This window comes from Morone saxatilis, unplaced genomic scaffold (genome assembly GCF_004916995.1).
Source record: "Morone saxatilis isolate NCDOM2014 unplaced genomic scaffold, NCSU_SB_2.0 Contig22, whole genome shotgun sequence".
In the NCBI taxonomy this organism is placed as follows: Eukaryota; Metazoa; Chordata; class Actinopteri; family Moronidae; genus Morone; species Morone saxatilis.
Genome location: NW_023339785.1, coordinates 20,269,389 through 20,291,783, shown reverse-complemented (window position 1 = coordinate 20,291,783; position 22,395 = coordinate 20,269,389). Strand labels below are relative to the sequence as shown.

Genomic DNA, 22,395 nt, shown 5'->3' with positions numbered 1-22,395 from the left:
CTTCTTCAATTATCTCTGCTTTTAATCTTAATTTATTTGCAATTCTAATGAGTTTTTAAAAAGATATATAATAAAAAAGTCTGTCTTTGAGTCTCCTTGGTTGTAGCACACCCTTTATGTACAGTATGAATAAGTAAAGTGACTCATGGTGAGCTTTATTTGTTTTGAGTGAAGTTTATTGTTTTATTACAAGCTGCATTTTGGAGAGTATTATTTTATTCTGTACAACATTAGTTTTACACCTATTTTAGCATGTTGACCTGCCAGAAATCAAAGGAATGCCCGCAGCATGAAAAAGCCGTATGAAAGAATACTTTACTTAGGGAGACTCAACTATGATTTTTATTTTTTTCTTTCCAGGCTAATTGTGATTAATTATTAGAGGAACCCTTAAGGCTGTGAATATTCATTTTTTACATTTCAAAAACCTTTATTTTACTAAAATATTTGCACTCTAGAGACTAGAAAGCGCCCTGTGAAGAGTCTGAAGCTGCAGTTTATGGGTATAATGTTGATCTGTCAATCTGCTCACCAGAGTTTCCTGGCATCTCGGGTCTAATCCGACCCTGGTCAGGCGGACTGGGACTGGACTCCGGTATGGCATTGTCTTCTGGAGCCTCCGGCGCCACGGGGTTCACTGCGTTTGGGACTGTGGGAAACAAAAACACAGAAAAACTCAGCCTTGGCAAGCTGCATGCGCTGAATTACAATGACTTATTCCTCTTCATCGGCAAGGATTATTTTTTATTATCTTTTGATATGTCTTTTATACAGAGAGAAGGTTATCTTTGCATGTGTTGAAAGAGTCTCAGAAGTCAAGATGAAAGCACAGAAAGAGGAAGGACAAGTTAGCGAACGTCTGTGAAACACGCCAGTATCCCTGTCCTGTTGTAAAAAATGAGCTCACATCTACATCAGCAGCTCCTTCAGCAAACACTCAGACATGCATTTCCAACACTGACACATTCATGAGAGTGTAGGACATGCATACACACACCCACACGCACACACACACACATACACACATGCACACATATAAGACCACACCTAGGATATTCTTACAATACACTTAGGCATGGCAGAATGAGGGTAAAGTAGTTATATATTAACTTTTTATTGTTTTACATTATTCATCACGTTAAAAGGCCATAATATGCCTTATTTATTGCTCTGGCTTTAACTCTGCCTGAAAGAGGCACACTTCTGAAGAATAGGAGGACAGGAAGAGAAGGGGGAGACAAGGAGAAGAGGAGAGGAGGGGGTTGCACAAGCTCTGAAGGGAACGCAAAGGAAACAGACAGTTTATCTGTCTGTCTGTTGTGATTTCAGCACACGCGCTTTGAAGTCTTTGTGCGGTAAACACTGGTGGGTCCACGGCGCGGCTTTTACGAGGGCAGGGCCGGCAGACAGAAGACAGTTATAAACTATTCCCGAATCCGCTCCGGTGGATTCACAGTGGACTATCAGTATGCATCTCCTCCATCAGGCCTATCCTGCATGTCCCAAAGGCCTGCTAAAAAAGGGTGTGTGTGAGAAATAGAGAGCAGGTGTGGGAGGTCAATTAACATTTCAGTCCCCTTGTGGCAAGTTTTGTGGCATGTGTGGGCTGTACGTGTGTGTGGTGTGGTGTGGTGTGTGTGTGTTGGTGATGTGTGTTGGTTGTGTTGGAAGTGAGTGAGTGAAAAGGCTAACAGCACAGTGCTATTTTTTATGGCCGAGACTTAAGGCAGGGAAATTAATTGGTGTCGGAAATATGAACGATAGAAAGAGAGACGAAAAAAAGGGGAAATACATAAAGAGGAAAGACAAAAGGGACAATAAGTTATTAAAAAATATAAATGGGGGGGGGGGGGGGCATTTGGCGAATATCACCACACTATAAATAAATTGATCTCCTCTGTCTTTTTATGTCCAGACCACCGCATTGCTCCATACTGATTGCAGAAGTGGTAAACCTAGCCATGAGCTGTTGTGAGCCGTCAATAATTGATGAGAAAAGACAGGAGTGAGAAGTGGGAACATTCAAGAATGGCAGAGGCTGTGAGAGGACACAGTGATCTGATTCACTTCGTGCATATAGCCCCAACACTGTGTGTCACTGAGCATGTGCAGGGAGCGTTCTAATGTTCTGACCCATTTTTCTGTGTGTACTGCTGACATTTCCCTTAGCTATGCAGACAGCAACTACCTCAGAACTGCCAGCCCGCCAGAAGGAGGGAGAAGGCGGGGGGAAAGAGGAGGAGTGAGAGTAAGGGAGACAATGATCGAGCGACAGAAGGGAGAGATGGATATGTTGGGAGAGGTAGAGGGAGAGAAACAGAGCGGGGGGAGAGATGCGTGTGAGGCGGTGAGTCAACATATTTCTAATGAGCACAGTGACATGATGTGGTGGAGGAGAACAGCGATGGATGTATAAAATATGGGCTCCCCGTAGTTCCCCTTCAATCAATTTCGCTTCCTTTCTACTTCACATTTTATATAAACACAAAAGACGGAACTTGAGGCATTTAGTACAATTAGATATTGACGTGTCAGGGTGCATAATTTCCCATTAACAGATGATTCAACGTGATTATTTCCCGGGTGTGTCGCCACAAGAGAATGTAACGGTGAAAGAATGTGCACATAACACACACTGGGATGAGTCACCAAAATATAATCCATAGAGCAAAGTGCAAAGGAGTACGAGTGGACATATGGGAAGATCTTGGGGACTTGGCCACAGGAAGCGTTGGCATTCAGCTGCAGAGAAAATGTGGCTTAAACACAATAGCATCTGGGGTCAGAGCCAAGCAGAGCCCAGGTTTTTTTTGTTTGTTGAAACAACATCTAGTGTGGCTGCAGAAGGTAGATTCTAGGGCTGCAAACAATCATGGTTTTCATTATTTATTCATCTCTTGGGTTTTTTGTTTTATTTAGCCTATAAAATGTTTAAATTTTTCAATAAAACCAAAGAAAACAGCAACTGTCATGTTTCAGAAGCTAGAAGCAGAAAATGAGAAAAAAAAAAGAGTCAAAAGTATTGCTTTTTAAATGCAGCCGATTGTATTGCTTTTATGGTAACTACAGCTGAAATGATTAGCTGATTCATAAATTGATGCCATTGTCATATTTAGTATGATGGTAAAATCAACCTCTATGAGATTGTTTGCACCAAATGGTCAGATAACCATGAAGAACAATACAAATCCATGACGTAGGCAAAAGTAGCAACACCACACCTACTACACATTAAAAATACTCCATTACAAGGTAAAGTTGTAAATAAAAATGTTAAATCTATATAAATATCATAACCTGGGCATTTTTCAGTATTTTCTGACATGTTTTCGCCAAAACAAGTCATAAATTAGTCAATAAAATAATCAGCACATAAATCAATATTGAAAAGAATTGTTAATTGCATCCCTAATGGTGAATTCTCTGTTTTCAGGGAAAACAACAGCTAGTAATTGTACAGTTTCAAAGTTTCTGACGACGCTCTAATTTCTCACGGCCCTTCCTCTAATAGCTACTGGGTTGGACGGGCACATTATGCATCAAAAATTCCACTCTCAGAAATAGATTTAAAAGTAGTAACAGCTGGGCCAACAGCATCTTTTCTAACAAGGTTTTTAGGGCACATTGATTTTGAGTGACAGCTCGATTCGGACCGTTTTGGGAAATGAGCGCATGGCTCTAGTGAAGTTGAGGAACAGCCGGCAGCCACAGAAACAGAATTGAGCTCAGAGGAACTTTCCTAGAACTTTCCTTAAATAAGACAATTCCTTTTAACTTCCATTAATGCAAGTTCAGGGATTTGTTTTTCTTCCCAGTTAATAGTTTAGTGTAAAATCCTGTGTTGCCTGCACTAATGCAACTGTGTTGTCATTTGGCAATGGTGTTGCAAGCCCAGGTTGTCGGATGCTCAAATTGACCTACATGGAAAGATAATGCACTGCCTGTCTGCTTCTGAGATGGTTGTGGGTATTTTTCACTGTATCTGCTGAATTTGTTCCGACTCAGACCTTGCTAGCATCAGCAGCTTGTTAGCTTCAATTCTCCCACCGACTGCCAGGATACACTGCTGTCATCCCACTAGCCACCATTCAAACACACACACACACACACACACACTCACACACGCAGACACGCACACTCAGCAAGTCTCAGTTTATTTTTGACATGTTGAGATCCAGCTTTTAAGCTGGAATCAGATCATCGTGGCGGGCAGATGTTCCTCTCAGATGGTGGTTACTGTCTGTTTCGGTCAAAACAACCACTCTGAAGATGGGGGGAATGTTTACAGAGTAACACATCTGTGTACTGTACCCTGTCAAATTCAGGATATGGACGTCCGCATATTGAGTAAAACTGTGTCTAAAAGTGAAAAGTACGATGCAAACCAAATGTTGTGTCCAAGGATATCTAAACAAAGCTTGCTTGTTTACTTCAAGCATTTTTAGATGACTTACCCCGACCATGCACTTACTTTTCAGTTTCAAACACATTTTTATTCTGTGATTTCTGTGGAAAAATCGTGTTGAGAAACAGCTGAGGACCATCAGAGCTCTTTTTACAATTTGGGGGTGGACTCACTCACACAAACTGTTTATCTTCATAAAAGATTTATTCAAAACTGGCAATACTGATAAAATCAACAGTAACAGTATATGTAATTTTACTGCGTGATATCAAAATATATTAGGATTTTTACCGAAAATTTTAGATGGGAATGTTCTTTCATGACTTATACCTAATAAATACCTAACAAATCAGGTTACCTCATCACATTGAAGCAGTCCTGCTTGTGCACCATTGCATACAATGGCCAAATACATCCAGAAATATTAAAGCCATATTATGATCATATGGCCAAATCTTTAACGATGTACAAACCTCTATTGTCTTAAAGTACATATCGCCATATCATCATTACATTTTAGACATCATTTTTTTGGTAAAAATGTATTTTAATCTCAATATTTAGAGTTTATAATCTGTATATAAACAATAATACATGTTATAACATACTATAATACACAATAATGTAGTTGAACATTTTAGGTGTTTGTTAATATATTTGGAACAACTGTAACTCTTCCTGTAAAGCATCTGTAAGTGATGTTTAGAGAGCTAATGATGACAATATAGTTGTATATCATATAAAATGAATGTGAAATATTAAGCATATGTTTATTATAATAATTCATGATATCATATATCGAAAATGCTTTTTAATGAAGTCCCTTTTCAATACTATTTGTTTATTGTATTTATTTTGTTCATAAATTGTTCTTTACTGAGCAGACGTCATCAATGAAGGCCACGACATGCAGCTAAAAGGTAAATTCTAAAAGAAACCCAACAAGTGAACCTTGAGTTTTTTGTCAAACTACTAACTCCCAAGGTCAAGAATTAACCTCCAAATTCAATACGTCTTCATAAGTTTTGAACACATTTATATGCTAATAAGTTATAACTGTTAAATATAAATACATTAATAAACACTTTAAATGTCCTTTGCATCACACTATTTTTTCTGAATGTATCTATAATGTGTTAACTTATAAAATCAAACATTGCAATCTAACAGTTCGTATTTACTATATTTTTACTACTATATTTTTAAATGGTTGTTAATGCTAAGGCTGGGCAATAGGACTGGGATTTTTTTTTATAATAATCATTAATCAAATGTATATAAAACAACGTATAAAAATAATAAAACCTATTTTAATAAAAGAAATGGTGTGTCATTTTTATTCATGAAATTATTATATTATTATTGTGTTCATTTTTGGTAACACCTTACTTGTGATCCCCACTGAAATCAAATAAATGATAAAAGGTAAAAAACCCTGGTGGCCATTTAATATCTTAACACAACTTTACAGTTCTAGACAGCAGGGCCTGTCAGACGCTGGTGGCGGACAAAGTCACGCTAGGCACACATAGCGACAAATGAAAATGTCACACCAAAGTGAAACATGGCTTTAAGGCAGCAGCACTGTATTGTGTTCTACATGTGAGGTGAGCGCACATTTACCTTGCCCGACTTTCATGATGACTTTCATGGCTCGGCTCTTGCACACGCCTCCCTCCCGGTTCTCCAGGCCCTCGACTGTACCGTTGGAGGTTGCTGGAGGGGGAAGAAGGAGATGAGGAGAAAGAGGAAGAGGTGAAGGACAAGAGGAGAGAGAAAGTGATGGAGGGTAAAGAAAAGAAAAGCAGGAGATAGAAGAGGAGGAGAGAAGATGACACACTGGTTAATGAGCACGTCCATAACGCACAGAACTAATCAATATTTACGACAAGCACTGATTAGCTGTTCCAGTGATTAGCCGTTCTCACCCTCAATCAACCGCCAGCACATCTCAACGGTATTTCTCATTAACACAATAAAGTGAAGTCAAATGAATGGAACAACATTAGAGCCTACTGAGGGAGGATGGGTGCTGAGGTGTAGAAGAGGAACATGGTCAGACCTGTGTGTGTGTGTGTGTGTTTTCTGTCTGTGCATAGTTTAGCAGTGAGACATGCCAGCGAGAGTTCCAGCTGCTTGCCAACTCCTCGAGCAGCTTACTCCCTCTGAGCCACATGTGTCATTACTTGCTGGTAGTGCTGAGAGCTAAATGCCTCCCTTAATGTTTGTGCGTGCATGTGTGTGTGTGTGTGTCCATTTATATATTGGAGCGTGTGTGTGTGTCAGGCTCTCTCCGTTTGTTTTAAAGTGTGCATTCTGCTCTGACTTGAGCGAGGAGCTCAGGGTCGAGGGTTGTTTATTCAATGTCACATTCACTTCAGACACTGTGACACAATTGGCTGTCTATTTTAGGGCCCATGATAATGACCTAGGGAGACAGAGTGTGACTCTGACCTTAACACTGAGCGGCTAAGCACAAGGCAGTGTGTTTGTGTGTGTGTGTGCCTGTGTGGGCGCATACGATGGCGGCTCTAATTTTGGAATTCCCCAAATGATCTGCATCTCCGCTTAGTCTGCTGTTTCAACTTACTCCCTTCCTCTGAAATGCTTTTGTGTTTCTTCCTGCATTATCCGTCTTGGTCTCTCTCTCCCTCTCTGTTTTTTCGCTCACTTGATTTAGTTTTTTTATCTGCGCTATCTGACTCTACCCCTCCCTTTCCCTCCCTCTTAACTCAATGACCATCTCCCTGGGTGATTGCTTCAGATGGCACCCTCATTATGATGAGATAGTCTTGGAGAGGGTGCTTATCTAATGATGACACAAAGAGAGACAGACTCAGCTACAGTCTGGGGGGGTTGGGTGGGTCCAAACAATGCACTACAAATATCAAAATACTTACCCACGCTGGCATGATGCATCAATGTTTCTATATAAACTATATATAAATCTATATATAAACTGATGTTATATCAAGCAGTGTCGAAATCTGGCTCTGCAGCTATGGAAAAGCTCCTCTAGTTGATTCATGCCTTGTCATTCCTAAGTATTATTAATGTTGACATTTTGTTGCCCTGTGGGATTTCAGCTTTGTACACGGGCGAAATTGAAGAAAACTAAATAATGAGTTGCACTAATATTATGTTACATTATCAGATCATACTCAGGCTCTAAATTACAAGGAGAACCACAACATTTTGTTAGTGTGGCCGGAGTACGTGATAATTTGTGAGAATGATTGTGATAACATTGTGTCAGGAGCTCTTTGGCAAAATCCCCCCGCGCTGTAGACTCAACAGGACTGACTGAACCGGACACTGAAATATATACGAGGGACCAGCAGAGCTGAGTGCAGTGCACGAACAAAAAGATTTTAAATTTACGTGGGACATTAATGTGAATGAACACTCAAGGCTAAGTGAGTCTTATGATTTATGTAAAGTCTATGCAGGGAGCATGTCTCTTCTAAAGGGAACATTCAAAGACAGTGAGGTGAACAGGCCTGTTTCCAGTCTTAAAGGCACAACGTCTCGCAGCCCTGAATGGTCCAGACGCTGCCACGAGTGCTAACCTCATCCTGCAATTTTTCCGGGCAATTTCTCCTCTTCTTTCAATTTTTAAATTTCCAGGGCAAGGTTATACAAAAATGAGCTCTTTGAAGATCGAACTCAAAGGCTCTTGAATAATCTGACTAAGAGTGAGTGTCATGCTATGAATTTTATATCCACTCAGGGAGAGCAAATCTTCTCAGTGTTAACTTACTTCTGTCATCTAAATTAACTATTCCTTCAGGCTGGCTGAACGGGCTCCTGCATTACTGATGTGGCATGATGATAAGTTGGCCCTTCGAGGCTTCTGTTTAGACGAACAACTGAAAGAGAGCTGGATTTATAAAGAGATGATCGCTTTATATGTTGTTTGTATTCAGGCCATTTAAAAAGTCAAATAATTCACCGCCTTTACTGTACCGTTGGAAATTCATAATCCGATTAACCATGTCCAATTTTAACCACATTTCCTTATGTGAATCCATCTTTTAAGTACTATTCAAGATGGAAATCTACTACAGAAACAACTGTTGAGTGCATTAAAAACTGTGTGGTGAAACTTTAAAAACTTGCACACTGCTAAGCACCACTCATTCCTGTGTTTGCCATTTTAACCCCGGTCTGATATCAGTGTATTTACATCTGTCATGTCATGGGTTCACTCAAAAGAAGATGATTGCCAGCCATGTTTCTTAAACTCCCTAACCCTACTCCACAACAAGGACACACAACCAGCTTTTTTTTTTAATCTGAAAGCCTCTCCTCTTCTCCTCCCTCTCTAACGCTCTCTCTCGTTTCATCCCTGCATACTGACGTTAATCCAAATCTGGATTTCCAGATATTAAAAGGCCGACGGTCATGGCGTGTTTTGGAAAGAGGAAACTGGGGAATTGGGTCTTCCTGTGTGTCTCGGCGGAGATAAAAACACAAGGGGATAAAGCAACGACAGGACGAAGAACAAAGAAAGTCCCATTCTGCTGCTAATGATTTAGTGGAACAAACCGGTTCAACGCTAGCGGTCCAGAATACCCAGAGAACTGGTCATTGCATGAAGGAATGTTGCTTTTTTTAATAAAGCGGTCGGCTCCAAAGCTGGATTTTTTTGTATGATTTAAGGCCCTCTTTGTGGGTGTGGATCATTGGCCGCAGAGTGACTAGTGAGAGAACAAAAGATCTACAGCTGCTGAAGTCATAAGAGAAACCAGGTGCCAAATGTTGATGTTGGGAAATATCTACAGTACAAATGTATCAGCCAAGAGAAAGCCTTACAGGGGAAAGAGCTGGCCTGTACCAAAGGCTCCTGTTCCAATACTCCACACATACCACTACTGCTAGCACATTAACATGCATGTGTAAATTCACACACTTACATATACACAAATGCACACAGATTTCACAAGGACATTGAGGGTAGAGTGGAAGGACTGCTCCCCTAGGTGTTCCGAGGAGAAGAAGGGGAGATGTGTGAGAGATGCAGTGCTGACTGGCCGAGACGACACAAGCTTAGGCTAGAGTGCGATGTGGTGGTCTATATTTATTCTCAGGTCTGCTAAATGAGGTCACTCAGGTGGTCCTGCTGAATACATTCCCCATCTCCATCATGAATCATCTGCTGCTTATTATTCCTGTCCAGCCCAGGGGGGCTTGCTTTCATACAGCGCAATGGGCTGTGTGTGTGTGTGTGCATGCTTTCCTGTGTCTATTACGAGCGTGCGCAAGCTCCCGCGCGCGACATCTGCCCAAAGCACCGAACGACGGGATAGATACAGCCCATGTGACAGACAGAGAGCAGGTTGTTTAATGAGAAAGTGGATGAGAGGTGACATTCATTGGCTACCTTTCACACACCGCCCCCCCATTCTCCACAGCATTCAGACTTCCACTTAGATGAGCCGAGCAGCCACCGGGTAGTCACAGTAACCACCAGCAATAATGTCTACATTTTCAAAAAAAGAAGGGGAAAAAAAGCTAAATACATAAACAGGCACAACCACGATCTGATCAATCACACTTAGCATCAAGGAAAAACAGCAGCACTCTGAGCTGTTTCATCCATTTGAGGCAAAACAGGAAGCTAAACACTGCCAGTGTCAGGTATGTGTGTCTGTATCAAACAAAGCATCACAACAGAAATGGCTATTTCTCATATCTGCGATATTCCTATCTCAGTTTTTGTTTACATTAGCAAACCAGAGTTGAAGTGGGGAGAAGGAAGAGAGAGCCTATTTGCACAAAATATTTCACTCCTGAATGAGCACAGAGAGGGTTAGATTAGGTTTATGGGCCTGATTCCAGAGATAACCCTCCCTAGCAGATCTGGCATGCATGCAAGCACACACGTGCACACCCCCACACACACCCACATAAACATACAGAGTGAGGTTGGCAGACTGGAATAATACTGGGGGATCTAGATGTTTGCACTTTGAACCTTTTCTAATCCTGAGTATTAGGGCATGGCTAAAGCCTGATTATGGGAGAATGAAATGGATCTAAATAGATGTCCCAGCCCATCAGCCATTCATTTCTTTGTCCTAGAAATAGAAATGGAAATCAGTAATCAACCTCCAACCTCTTGCTCACCATCTCTCCCACATAGCCTCCTGCAAAGGTTTGGCCTCGGCAAAGAAAATTCATTCAGACTTTTCATATCATCGCAGATGAATTAGGCGTGCTCCGCTCGGCCAATGTTTTCTTCTCATGTTTCTTCTCAATAATAAAACCTGGCAGACAATATAAAATAGTCATATCTTTGACGCTGGCGCTGCACATTCTTCATGCTATTTTGAAAATCCAATATTGAATTTAGATCGGAATAAATGTGGTTTTGACTAATGTGCATGGACACCGCTGATTTTCTCATCTTCATGTTCAGCAATGCCTTTTTCCATTTAGTTTGTGCAAAGCTTCACTATGTAGCAGCTCTAATATCACCGCGTGCTGCCTACTCCCAGGAGCCGCTTTGCTGCATGTACAGTAAGCAGGTAGCAGCATTAGTGTCAAGGTTTAAGGTGGTTAGCGGCCCACTGCACACAACTGTTGCTCAGCTCACTGCTTCGGTATACAGCCAGAGGGGGAGCTCCTCTCCTGCCTCCTGATTAGACTGCTCTCTCTCACACACCACACACATAACCAGAAAGGAAAAGCATGCACGGCTGCGCACACACAAATACAACCTCACTTGAAATAGTTGCGAAAAAAATATACAGACATGTAAGCACTTGGACCCACAGAAAACACAAAAAAACACACTGAAGCACACACTGACATGTGCATGAACACACACAAATACACATTCACACACATACACACACACACACACTGGCTGCCTGTGTAGCCAGAAGATCAGGCAGGACTTAAGAGCTCCTCCGGCACCAAAATTACAGGGTACCTCTAAATCCTTCCAGCAGAGAGCACTATGGGATAGCGCGGGTGGGGGGGTGCGGTGGAGGGGTGAGGGAGGGAGGTGAAGTGGAGAGGTGTGTGTGGGGGGGTGAGGTGTTTAGAAAGGGTATGGAAAGAGGAGTGTGGGGTGAGGGGGGAGAGGAAGCGGGAGATTCCTTTTTTTGAAGACGAGAGAGTGTGCGAGCCGGGGAGGAGTGAGACTTGATCTGTCTGAAGTGTACTTGTGTGCGAGTGTGTATATGTGTGTGTGTTTGGGGCAGTGGATGGGGGTGTCTGTGCGTGCGTGCATATGTCGGTGAGGGAATATGGAAGGAGGTGATGAAGTGAGGAGTTGAGAGGAGGAGGAGGAGGAGAGCTCAGTTTGGAAAGAAGAAGAAGTGGGAGGTGATCTCTCTCACTGAAGCAGAGGAAGCATATGCATGTGTTGGATTGTGCGCATGTGAGTGAGTGTGATTGCGTGTGTGTATGTGTCTGCCAGCTTGCTTCTCTCTCACTCACACTCACCATTCCTCTTACACTCTCCCCTGAGTCTCTCGTTGTGTGTGTTTTGGCCTCTGTGCGACTGGGTGCATTTGAGCATCTTTCTGTCGAGTTTGTCTGTGTGTGTGTGTGTGTGTGTGTGTGTGTCATTGATTTGAATTTGAGGGTGTGTGCATGCTTGGACGGCATAAATGCATGAGTATGATTACTGCATGTATGCGTATAAATGTTTGGGAATTTGGGAATTTTCTTTTGGGATTTTTTATTTTGTGTGGGTATGTGTGTGATTGTGTGTGTGTGTGGTCCTGTACATCAGTCAGTCCAAGATTACCGAGCCAGAGGTTGGGCATTATGGACTTCCGTGGCCAGCACCACTGGGCTAGTGCTTCAAGGCTACTTATGACAGCTTTTAACCTCTGCAGAGGACCTGTCAGCAGCTCCCTAAGTGTCTGTGAGTGTGTGTGTGTGTGTGTGTGTGTGTGTGTGTGTACACAAGACTCGGAGCCTGCAGACACAGAGAGCTTCTGCATCATTTAGCTGCGGATGTCTGTGTGTCACCTCTCCAGTGTATCCAACGGGGCAGAGCTTTTACACCGTTGCACTTTCCACTCTCCATTTCCCAACTCAGCATGCTGCAAAACCCCACGCTCCTATACACAGCACAAAACTTTGCTGTGTGTCCGCGCGCACACATAAAGACAAAGGATGACATTTTGCTGTATGTATACGCAAACACAATGAACCACATAAGATGGTATACGTCCATGCAGAATTTTCACATACGCACGCCCACGCCTACACACAAACAAACAAAAAGTACACACACGGCGCAGGCCGTCTGTCGGATCAGTAGGAGATAAAGGACGCAGAATAACAGGAGGACCTTGGGGAGCAGAGCAAGTCATCTGTCTCAAACACGAACAGACTGAGCACACTCCAACATGACAGATGTAGACAGACTCATCTTAGAGCACACTGCATCCTGAACCTTTCTCCTGCCCCCCTCCCCCCTTCCACGCAAACAAAATGAAGGAGACCTGCTCAAAATGTGCACACATGCTTCTAAGCCAAAAAACCTACATAATCTGACAGATGTGCACCTGAGGAGTTCAGATCATAGAATTCTGAATGTGGGTCGATTGGCACAATAAAACAGTGCAGCCTGAGGGAGGGGGACTTAGGTTATAATACTATAAGCTGTTGCATATAGTATTAAAGTTATGAGACAGCAGCTGAAGCATCCAATATTAATTTCATAACCACACTGCCTGTAAAATTCAAGCTCACCACGACTTGGCTGTTCCTAATATGGAACATTTTCGATATTAGCTATTTTAACTTTACCAGCTATTTCAGCTGTAATTTGTTCTGTTGTGTGGAGAAGTTGCCAGTAGCCCACACAACCCTCCCTAATGACAGAGTAGCTAATTGGCTGTAATGGCTCTTTTCACCGATATCATCGAGCTATAGCCGCAGAAAACCTCAGCAGTTTTTACAAAAATCACGTGCAGAGTAAAAACAGGGAAAAACAGCCTGAAGAAGCGGCCTGCAGTAACTCTTTTTTCTTCAGATGACCAGCAGTTGTGTATACACCTAAAAAGCAGAGACTGAACCATAAAAGGAAAAATAACGTTTCAGGCGACTGGAACTGTGTTTGCAATGAACGTCACTCCTTATCAATTAGATGATTACTTTAAAGAACTGGCACAGCCCTAGTGGGCACACACACATTAACGCCCTTGAATACACAAAACTAACAGGTGAACAAACATGCCCTGAGAGCTACACACAAACACAAAAACACACCGCGCACACACACACTCAGTGCATCATTTGACTAATAGCAGCTGAAATGTTGCGTGTTCAGAGAAATAAGCAGAAGGAAAACTGGGTCAGAGAGAAAAGACCAGCATTTCACCTTCCTATTGGTCAGAACTAAAGGTTAGAAGAGATGCAACACATGCTGAGGCACATACACACACACTCACAAGCTCAAAAGCTAAAGGTTAATATTGTTCATGTGGGAGTTACTGTTACTAAGTTACTGTTTATCTCGCGCTTAACCGATGTGTGTGTGTGTGCATAAGGCTTGTAGCAAACAATGAGTACATAGAGTTTCATCCTTGTTAAAGACAGGGGAGTTCCACATTAGTGTTTCATTAATCCCATCATGTGCCTAGTGTTTCCCTGTTACCACATAAATTAGTCGGCCAGATGCCCGCTCTTTTCAACCAAATGCCTACTAATCCACATCAACAATCATCTCACATGACTTCTGCTACTCCTTCCACTATTCCTATTCTCATTTCATCTAACAGATAGCAGCTTCACTAGTTTCTGATCTACCATCACTCGCCATGTTATCGGCACTCTTGTTAAACTGACTGATCGCTTGCTGCTTGCTGCTACGTCAAACTAAAAGCTGCACACCTCAGCCATATCCTCTGGTCGGGTCCGGGGTTAAGAATATTCTGGGAAGTTATACACAAAGAAATGGAGCATATTATTCAATTTTCATTCACCATTAACCATCATTTATGCTGGGGAGTGAGAATGCCAAGATAAATGGTGGACAAAAGAGATAAGTACCTGATAATATTAAGAGTAACCACCCTGAAAACTAAGAAGAGGCTGCAAAAATCTGTCCATACATTTCAGAATGGTGTTATCAAAATTATCTAAGCATTTCTTGCTTTTCTGTTACTTGCACTTTCTTACCAAACTGTTTTTGGTCCCTGATAAGTCTTGAAAAAGTTCCTAAAAAAGCTCCTTTTCAAAAGCTTTTCTTTTACTTTTCAAAAAAAAAAACTTTTGCATTTAGTTTGATGTTATAGATATCAAAGAAGAGTTTGTTTGTATTTGTATTTGTATTTGTATTTGTATTTGTTTGTGTTTGTAATGATTTATCAGTGAACTAATGGAATACTTTTATTATGATGCAGCTACAGAAAGGGCTTCCTTAGAAATGGAGATCAGCAGCTGTGCTAACTTACTTAAAATGGTTTATGTCAGTGGTTCCCGGCCTTTTTGGCTCGTGATTCCTTAAAATGAATCCCTCATCACATATTATGGCCCATGGACATTACTTGTGAGCAGTTAAATGACAAAGACCATTTTTTTCTTTTTAAGAGGCATGAAGATGGGAAAGTACCTTGAATTCAATGAGACAAAGGTATGAAAAATAAACACATTTTCCCAACATATATTCAGAATATGAGGGGTACATTTTATGAAAATTAATTGAAAAATATTTTGCTCCCAAAGCAAATGTATTCACAATGTTCTCATTTAGTTTCAAGACATATACCTTTCTGAGCACCCTTTTACTGTAATTAAAGAAAAAAGAGAGAGTAGTAGTAGATAATCAGTACTATGATTATCCCATTATTGTGTCCATTACAATGCCTTTGTGTCTTAGCCTATTATAAATCCCAGTAGTTTTTTTTTCTCAAAACATCTAGTAACATCCATGTCAGTAGGTGGTATCGATATTGTCAGGTTACAAGTGTGTAATCAGCTGACTGATGCACACAGAAGGTCTCTTAGTGAGCTTGTTACTCAGCAGGAGGCTCATTGAAGTTTTCGTCTTGCTTCATTTGCACTGATAATCACATGAGGTGAACCATGGTTCACTCACTAAATCCCAACAGATGATAAAACTGATCCTCTTCATCTTTTCTTTGGCCTTTGTGGTTGTCTACAAAGGTGATATGGGACTCTGGAGAGGAGTCGCCCGCCTCGATCTAAAAGGTCCACGAGCCACAAATCAGCCTGCACTGCCTGATAAAAGAAGCGCTGGGATGGATCGGAATGTGGTGGGAGATAGTAGTGGCATGTCAAAGGCCACAAGGCTCCAAAAATGTAGACTGACTAAAGAGCTAATCTATGAGCAAACTCCCCCCAGGAGGGAAACCAGAGCCGAAGCCCTGGAACAAGTTAACGAACGCGAACGACGGAGGACTAAATATCCTCAGAGAACCAGCCGCTTGTGCTGGTGCATGTAAAAAATATGGGGCTGTGTGTGTGTGTGTGTGTGTGTTTCTGTGTGCATTTATGCAAAAGTGCTTCAATTTAAAAGCATGTGTATTTGTGTGTAAGGCTAGTTTCTGTGTGTGTGTGTGTGTGTGTGTGTGTGTGTGTGTGTAGTTCCTACACTGTGTCCATTCATCCTCTATGGAGAGAGGAGCATCATTTTCGCTGACCTTTTCAATCTGGCCTCCAGAAGAGAGTTATGACAACTGAGCCAGCCTTGTGTTCCTCTGCACAATAACACACATCAAAGATGGGAAACAAACAAACAAACAATAACTCTTACCGCAGGCGCAGCACTTCCAGTCACAAATAGGAGATGCAAAACAAACTCAATAAGGTATGCTAAGTAAAAGGAAATGGTACAATGATGCAAGTGCGAGGAGAGACAAGCTGAGTGCTACGGCTCAGGTAAGAAAATTGTCCCCAGGGCAGTGAAGCTGGCTGGGTGATGATCAGGTCAGAGAAACACAAAAAGGGAAGGATTTAGGGTTGCAACTAACCATTTTTACCATGTAATTTTGTTTGAAGTAACTACTTAATTTACGTCAATGACATGTCAGAAAACAAAACAGAAATTTGCATCACAATCACAAGGTGATGTTTCAGAATGTCTCCAAACCCCAAAGATATTCAATTTACAATTATGTAAAAGAGGAGAGCGGCAAATCCTCACATCTAAGAGTGAATGTTTGGGATTTTTGCTTGACTAATGACTGAAACGAATAATTGACAAATCCTTACAGCACGCGAAGAGCTCGCAGCACAGAGAGACGATAAAGACGGTGAGATGGACAGAGAGAGAGAGATGTCAGAGGCAGACAGAGCGAGAGACAGAGAGTGTACTTGTTATTTAGGAGAGAGTCGATGTCAGCCCATCTGTTGTCCGCAAAAACAAAATCTGCAAGAGGAAGAACAAAGATGGAGATAGAGAGCAAGGGAGAGAGAAAAGGAGGACAGTGCACGTGTGTGTAGGCGTGCATGTGTCCCTGTGACTGTGCATGTGCATTTGTCCGTGTATGTGTGTATGTTTGCCTAAACCCTGGGGGAATCTCCTGTACCTGCTAACATGAAGGCGACTGAACAAAGCGGACTGCAGCCAACATGGGAGCCGAGTGCAGCTCTAATACACACAGATACACACAGACATTTAGAGACATAAGGTGGCAGAGAGACAGACAGATACATAATAGATAGAGGGTCTGATGTAGCTGATGTGTAAAGCACCAGAGCTTCGAGTGCGGATCCAAACCACAGCGAGGCTTCTCCAGCTCTGAGGCCAGAATGCAACACAAGAAGCAGGAAAAAAAACACACTTTTCCTCTCTTCCCTTGCTATTCGCCAAAACCCCAATCAGAGAGCACAGCAGACCACAGAGAAAATGCTGCTGATTGCATCCTAATACACACAAAGCCAGCAACTGACGCACATATACAAACACGCACACACACACACACACTGATTACATCCTCTCTGGTGCTCCTCTCTCCTCATCCCTGGTATCGGTTACACGGTAAAGCCACACTGATCGAGGATCAGTGTTTTTTGGCGCAGGGCGGTGAAAGAGTTCGGGGGCTTAACCTCTAGCCTGAGAGCGGAGAGAAGCTGGGGCTCCGGACCCCCGTGCCCCCAGCACAAATAAACAGCTATAACACAAAAATGTCTGGCAGACTCGAAACAATTTCCTGAAGGATCTGTCACTGTGCAGGAGAGATGAGGAGAGATGGGGGGGGGAGTAAGATCTAAGAAGGAGAGAAAATAGGTAGAAAGGCAGAAAGAGAGATTAAGTTGCAGGAGAAAAAAGGGAGAGCGGGATAGAAAGAGCGAAAGAAATTGGACCTGTGGGTTTGGTAGGTAAAATTGTTCCGTCTGCAAAATCATCAACTCGCTGTGACAGGCGGCACAGCCTCAACGCAAATACAACACATTTATTTGAAGACATGAAGATTTCTTTTCAGCTTCCATCCGTCTATCCATCAGGGTACGCATGCACAAACTCTGACAGCACACACGTTCACACCCATGGGACTGCTGGCTGAAAATATCTTGCGCTCAGCTAAGCTACAGTTCTCTTGAATGTGCATTAACAAATGCACTATGCATACAGCAGCTTCTATTACGGAAGCAAATCTTTGCAGAGAGAAGGAGGATCGACGTGTGAGAACGCATTGTGTTTTTTGTGTGAGCATCTATTTGCATGCTAGTGAGAGCTTATGACTATATATATATATTTGAATTTGCTTATGTGGCTTTGTGCTTATTTATGACCGTGTGTTTGTGTGCACACACGCCTCTTGTGTGTTTGTCTGCTCCTGTTACTGTGTTTGTGTGTCTGTGGTCGCGCTGGAATGGAACATGGACATTTTGCCACTGAGCTGAATTCACAGAAACGGGCTTGGTCCTGGCCTGCAGAGCAGTATTTAGACTCTGTATTTATGCGTTGGACAACCACAGCAATCTCTATCACCGCCTTGTGATTCATGTTTGTTTGCTTTGCTCGGCACTGATTCGATTCCATCAAGAAGCTCCTTTTTCTCTCTTGCTCCCCCAAAACGCTTTCCGCAGAAATGTTCACGCCATCCCCGGTCAGAGTTTCATCAGCCGCCCCTCATCGTAGCTGACCAAGCATGCAGTGGTTTCCATAGCAAGGATGCGACATTAAAACTAACAACCTCTATAATTATACATCCATATTTCACCGATGAGTTTGTGTAAACAAGCCCAGGCTCCAGCTCGGGGAGGCGGACTTCTTGGCAGGCCCTGGCTGAGGGTGCCACTGAATGGCTGTCGGAAAACAAAGCCATTTCAGAGTGTGCCTTGGAAAAGAGAAACCACTGTTCTAGGGATGGTGGAGAGGGAGAGAGAGCTCCATCTGAGAGACAGAGAGCTGTGATTTGAGCTTAGCTATTGGCCGGAGAAGAAAGACATTGAGAATATGTGTTGTTGGCAAAGCAGAGGGCAAACAACCTCAGACATCTCAGATGGAAAGGGAAATATGCATTTTCAGAGTGTTTTAGATTATGGGCTGTCATTGTTTTATCCTGCGCTTATGTTTTTTTATAAAGCAATACACCATTGTCCGATGCAATTTGCCTTATGGACAATGATGCTCATCTTCTCGTGTCCTACATTTACTTTTCCTAATCACCATGGACTGTGCTCCAAACGTGCATCTTTCCAGCGGTCTCAAGATGTCTCCTCTCCTTTTGCCTAAAGCTATTTTAGTTTTGCAAAACCACAGAAATGGTTTCTGCATGGCAGATGGAATTAAAGAAAACGAGGAAGGTACTTTCAACAACTGAAAATTGCTTATAGAGAAAAGAGTCACTCGGTGAAAGAGTTTGTGTTAGTTGAGAGGATAAAAACGAAAACAAAAATCAACAGTGTTGTTGTTCCGCAGAGTTAGCTCTGCGGTCTCTCGTGGTCTGTGTGTTGAGAGGAGATCTAAGCTATCAGTTAACAAAAATGACTTGAACACAGACTTCCCACAGTACCTACACACACACACACACACACACATAACTTCTTAATGTTAGAGCAGAATAATGGAAGGAGAAAGGTATGGTTGGAAGAGTGGGAGCGAGGGATGACAGAGCAGGAGAGAGAGAGAGAGAGAGAGATAGAGACAGAGAGAGAGAGAGAGGAAGAGGGAGAAATCGCACGCAGGATAAAATATTCTAATAAGATAAGCATGAAGCACAGCCGAGGAGGGATGAGTGTCTGCATTTGAAGATGCACGGAGCGGACTAATTGAGATGAATACATGAATATATCAGCTTCATCTAGCAGCGACGGGTTCAGCCGTAACCAATGGTTACCATTCACTTGTACAGCCACGTGAGCAGCCCTCCCTCTAAAAGAAAGTCCTCATGTCCCCCCAACCCACCTTCCACCCCCCTAACCCCCCCTCCACTCTAAACAAACTCCTCTGTAATAAACGAAAGGCAATAACCAGCGACAATAACGCTGTGCCTGCTAACCCTCTCTGAATGAAATATCCAAAGGAGAAGTAGCAGAGGCAGCCTGGATAGATTTGCAAAGCAAGCAGAAAGTCATATATTACACTGGCAGTCTAATAAACACTGGGCTATATTCACACACAGGGGGGTGGGGGGTTAAATCTCCTTATCCCAGGCCATGCTGTTGCACCGGTGCTAACCTGACCTGTTAGCAGGGTTTACTTTGAAAATGAAATCTGTTAAGGCTTACTGCTTAAAACTCTAATCTGTAACATCAATGACAGTTACTTTAAGTCAATGCTCAACTGATTTTATACGTGAATCTAGTTCTTAAAGAGTTTTAAGAAGGTAATTTACTAATTGAAAAACATAACAGCATTTAAACTATTCAAAGGTATGAATGAGGTGATACAGTTCTCTAACATTATCCTCTAGAATCAAGGGATATGAAATGATAAAGCCAATTCTTTTCAGCCACTTTCTGAGCTCATGAGTTTCTTTTTACCATAGCATTTAAAATAGGACTGAATCACTGTGAGTGATTTTTAATGTCCTCAATCTTCTAAATATGCAATAAAACAATACATCCTTTGTTCGTTACTGCTAACATTCATGTGGGAGAGTCCACAGTGTCTCTTGCTTGTAATTAAAATATTTCAGTGTGATTTTACTGAGGGAGGTTACCAGATGTTAACAGTTATCGTTTCTCAACAAAAATTCATTTAATTGTGAGTTAGAAATGTGTGAGTTATTTGCATCTCTATAATCTGACAATCACAATGCCTTTGTCTTTTTCAAACACGCCGCTGACACATGCAACTGCCTTTTTTCTAAACGGCTGTGATTTGATTATGGTAATTTTATGTTAACTTCAAAAGATGACATTTAACACTTTTTTTCTAATCAGATTACTGTTATTGCACTGCAACAAATCGAGCTATAAGCCTGCCAGTGTTTATATTTATTTAAGTGTGTACAAGCCTTCAGATTGTGTGTTCATGTTCCTGAGCTCACTTGCATTATTACTGAGCACCTGCGTGGGAGCGCGCATGTGCACATATGTTGGAGTCTTTATGTCTTTGCAAATGTAGGGCAAGGGAGGATCTAGTGATCTGCTGCAGCCAGGGCCAGGGATTTTAACCTTGACCTTTAACTCTTCCAAGGACAAATAAGAGGACAAGAAGCTGTCTTGTAAAAGCAAATGGAGATGGTGGTGCATGCATATTGCCCAATGGAGGAGGATTCCTTGGGGGGGTATTTGGACGGAGGGTTTCACAATGTGTAGGTTGTTGAGCAAAAAATAACAGTGATACACAATAGCCCACGCAAAAGAGCATGAATGTTAGTGATATGCAACATGCATCCTAATCTTAATCCTGTCAGGTGTGAGCACTGGGGAAAGATCATCCCACAGTGTCACATGCAGTTTGTCAGATATATTCTTAGTCATTGTTTTTCAAAGACTGGGTCAGCACCCATGTCAGGAAATAAATAGAGCATTTCCATTACGAATGTATCTTCCAATATGAAAGTCCTTATCAGTTGCTCTGTATTTCCAGACCAAAAAAAAATGGAAGAAGTGGATTTACCTACAAAGTCAAAGAAACTAAGCGCCAAGAAAGAAAACATCTTTGCTGTTTGCTGCAAGCGGGCATTATGAATTTTACTGAGGCAATCTTCTGGAGGTGAGATAGCATGTGTGCCACTGCGGCAGTATTCTGGTGGTGAAGTCGGTGTGTGTCAGAGTCCACGATGGTACACTGGGATGGAGAGTGACAGCTGTCAGGAGGGATCAGGCTTACCCTGCCCACTACACATGAAATCAAGGGAGAAGAGGAGTGCATAACGACAGGCTGCCTCTGTTTACTGCCTCATGGCCTTACCCTTATATAGAACATAGACTCACATATCACAGAGCAGTCATGGTACATTATTTCAACAAGGAGCGAATTGGAGAGAAAATGGAGGGACGTTTTTGGGCTCCGCTGGGGACATAAAGACTGTGTGTATATATATATGTGGGTGTGGGTATGTATGCTTGTCCCTTCTCTTTCTTTCCCACTCTGTTGCTCATTTTCTCCATTATATTTCCTTTGCCTTAAAAGCCTCCTGTCTAAAATCACTTCTCTCCTGACTCAACCCCTAAACACAGCACGGCCATTTTCCTCACAAACAGCTCATTCCATATCCTGTGTTTAGACAACGCAATGAAATACAACCAGTTTGTCCACTCATACACCAGGGGCGCGGGAAGGAGTATGTATATATGTATGTGTGTGTGTGCATGTGTGTGTACATTCAGGGTGGGGGTGCTGATGGACAGCACAGGCTGGTGCTGGTCTGGGGTTTAGATCAGTGCAGGGTTATCATTACTGACCCCCGGCTGTGTTTCCGTGACCCCCTGTCCATGAGTTTTGACCTTTAACTCCCCCACAACTCCTGTCAGTGCTGGGCTCGAATAGACGGGACTGAGTGGATTGGATCCCCTGCGGTGATGCCAAGGCACGGGACACACACATACACATACATACACACACACACACACACACACACACATTTACATATATACAC

The 22,395-nt window shown here is 42.4% G+C and overlaps 1 protein-coding gene across 1 annotated transcript in view; it reads right to left on the bottom strand.

Moving 5' to 3' along the window:
- The window catches only part of efnb1 (ephrin-B1), a 57,056-nt gene that overhangs the window by 5,765 nt on the left and 28,896 nt on the right, over positions 1-22,395 (bottom strand). The window contains exons 3-4 of the mRNA XM_035669722.1: positions 6,029-6,121; positions 533-649 (exon numbers count right to left, since the gene is read on the bottom strand). Coding sequence (XP_035525615.1) covers positions 533-649; positions 6,029-6,121 — 210 coding nt within the window. The remainder of the gene's footprint in view (positions 1-532; positions 650-6,028; positions 6,122-22,395) is intronic.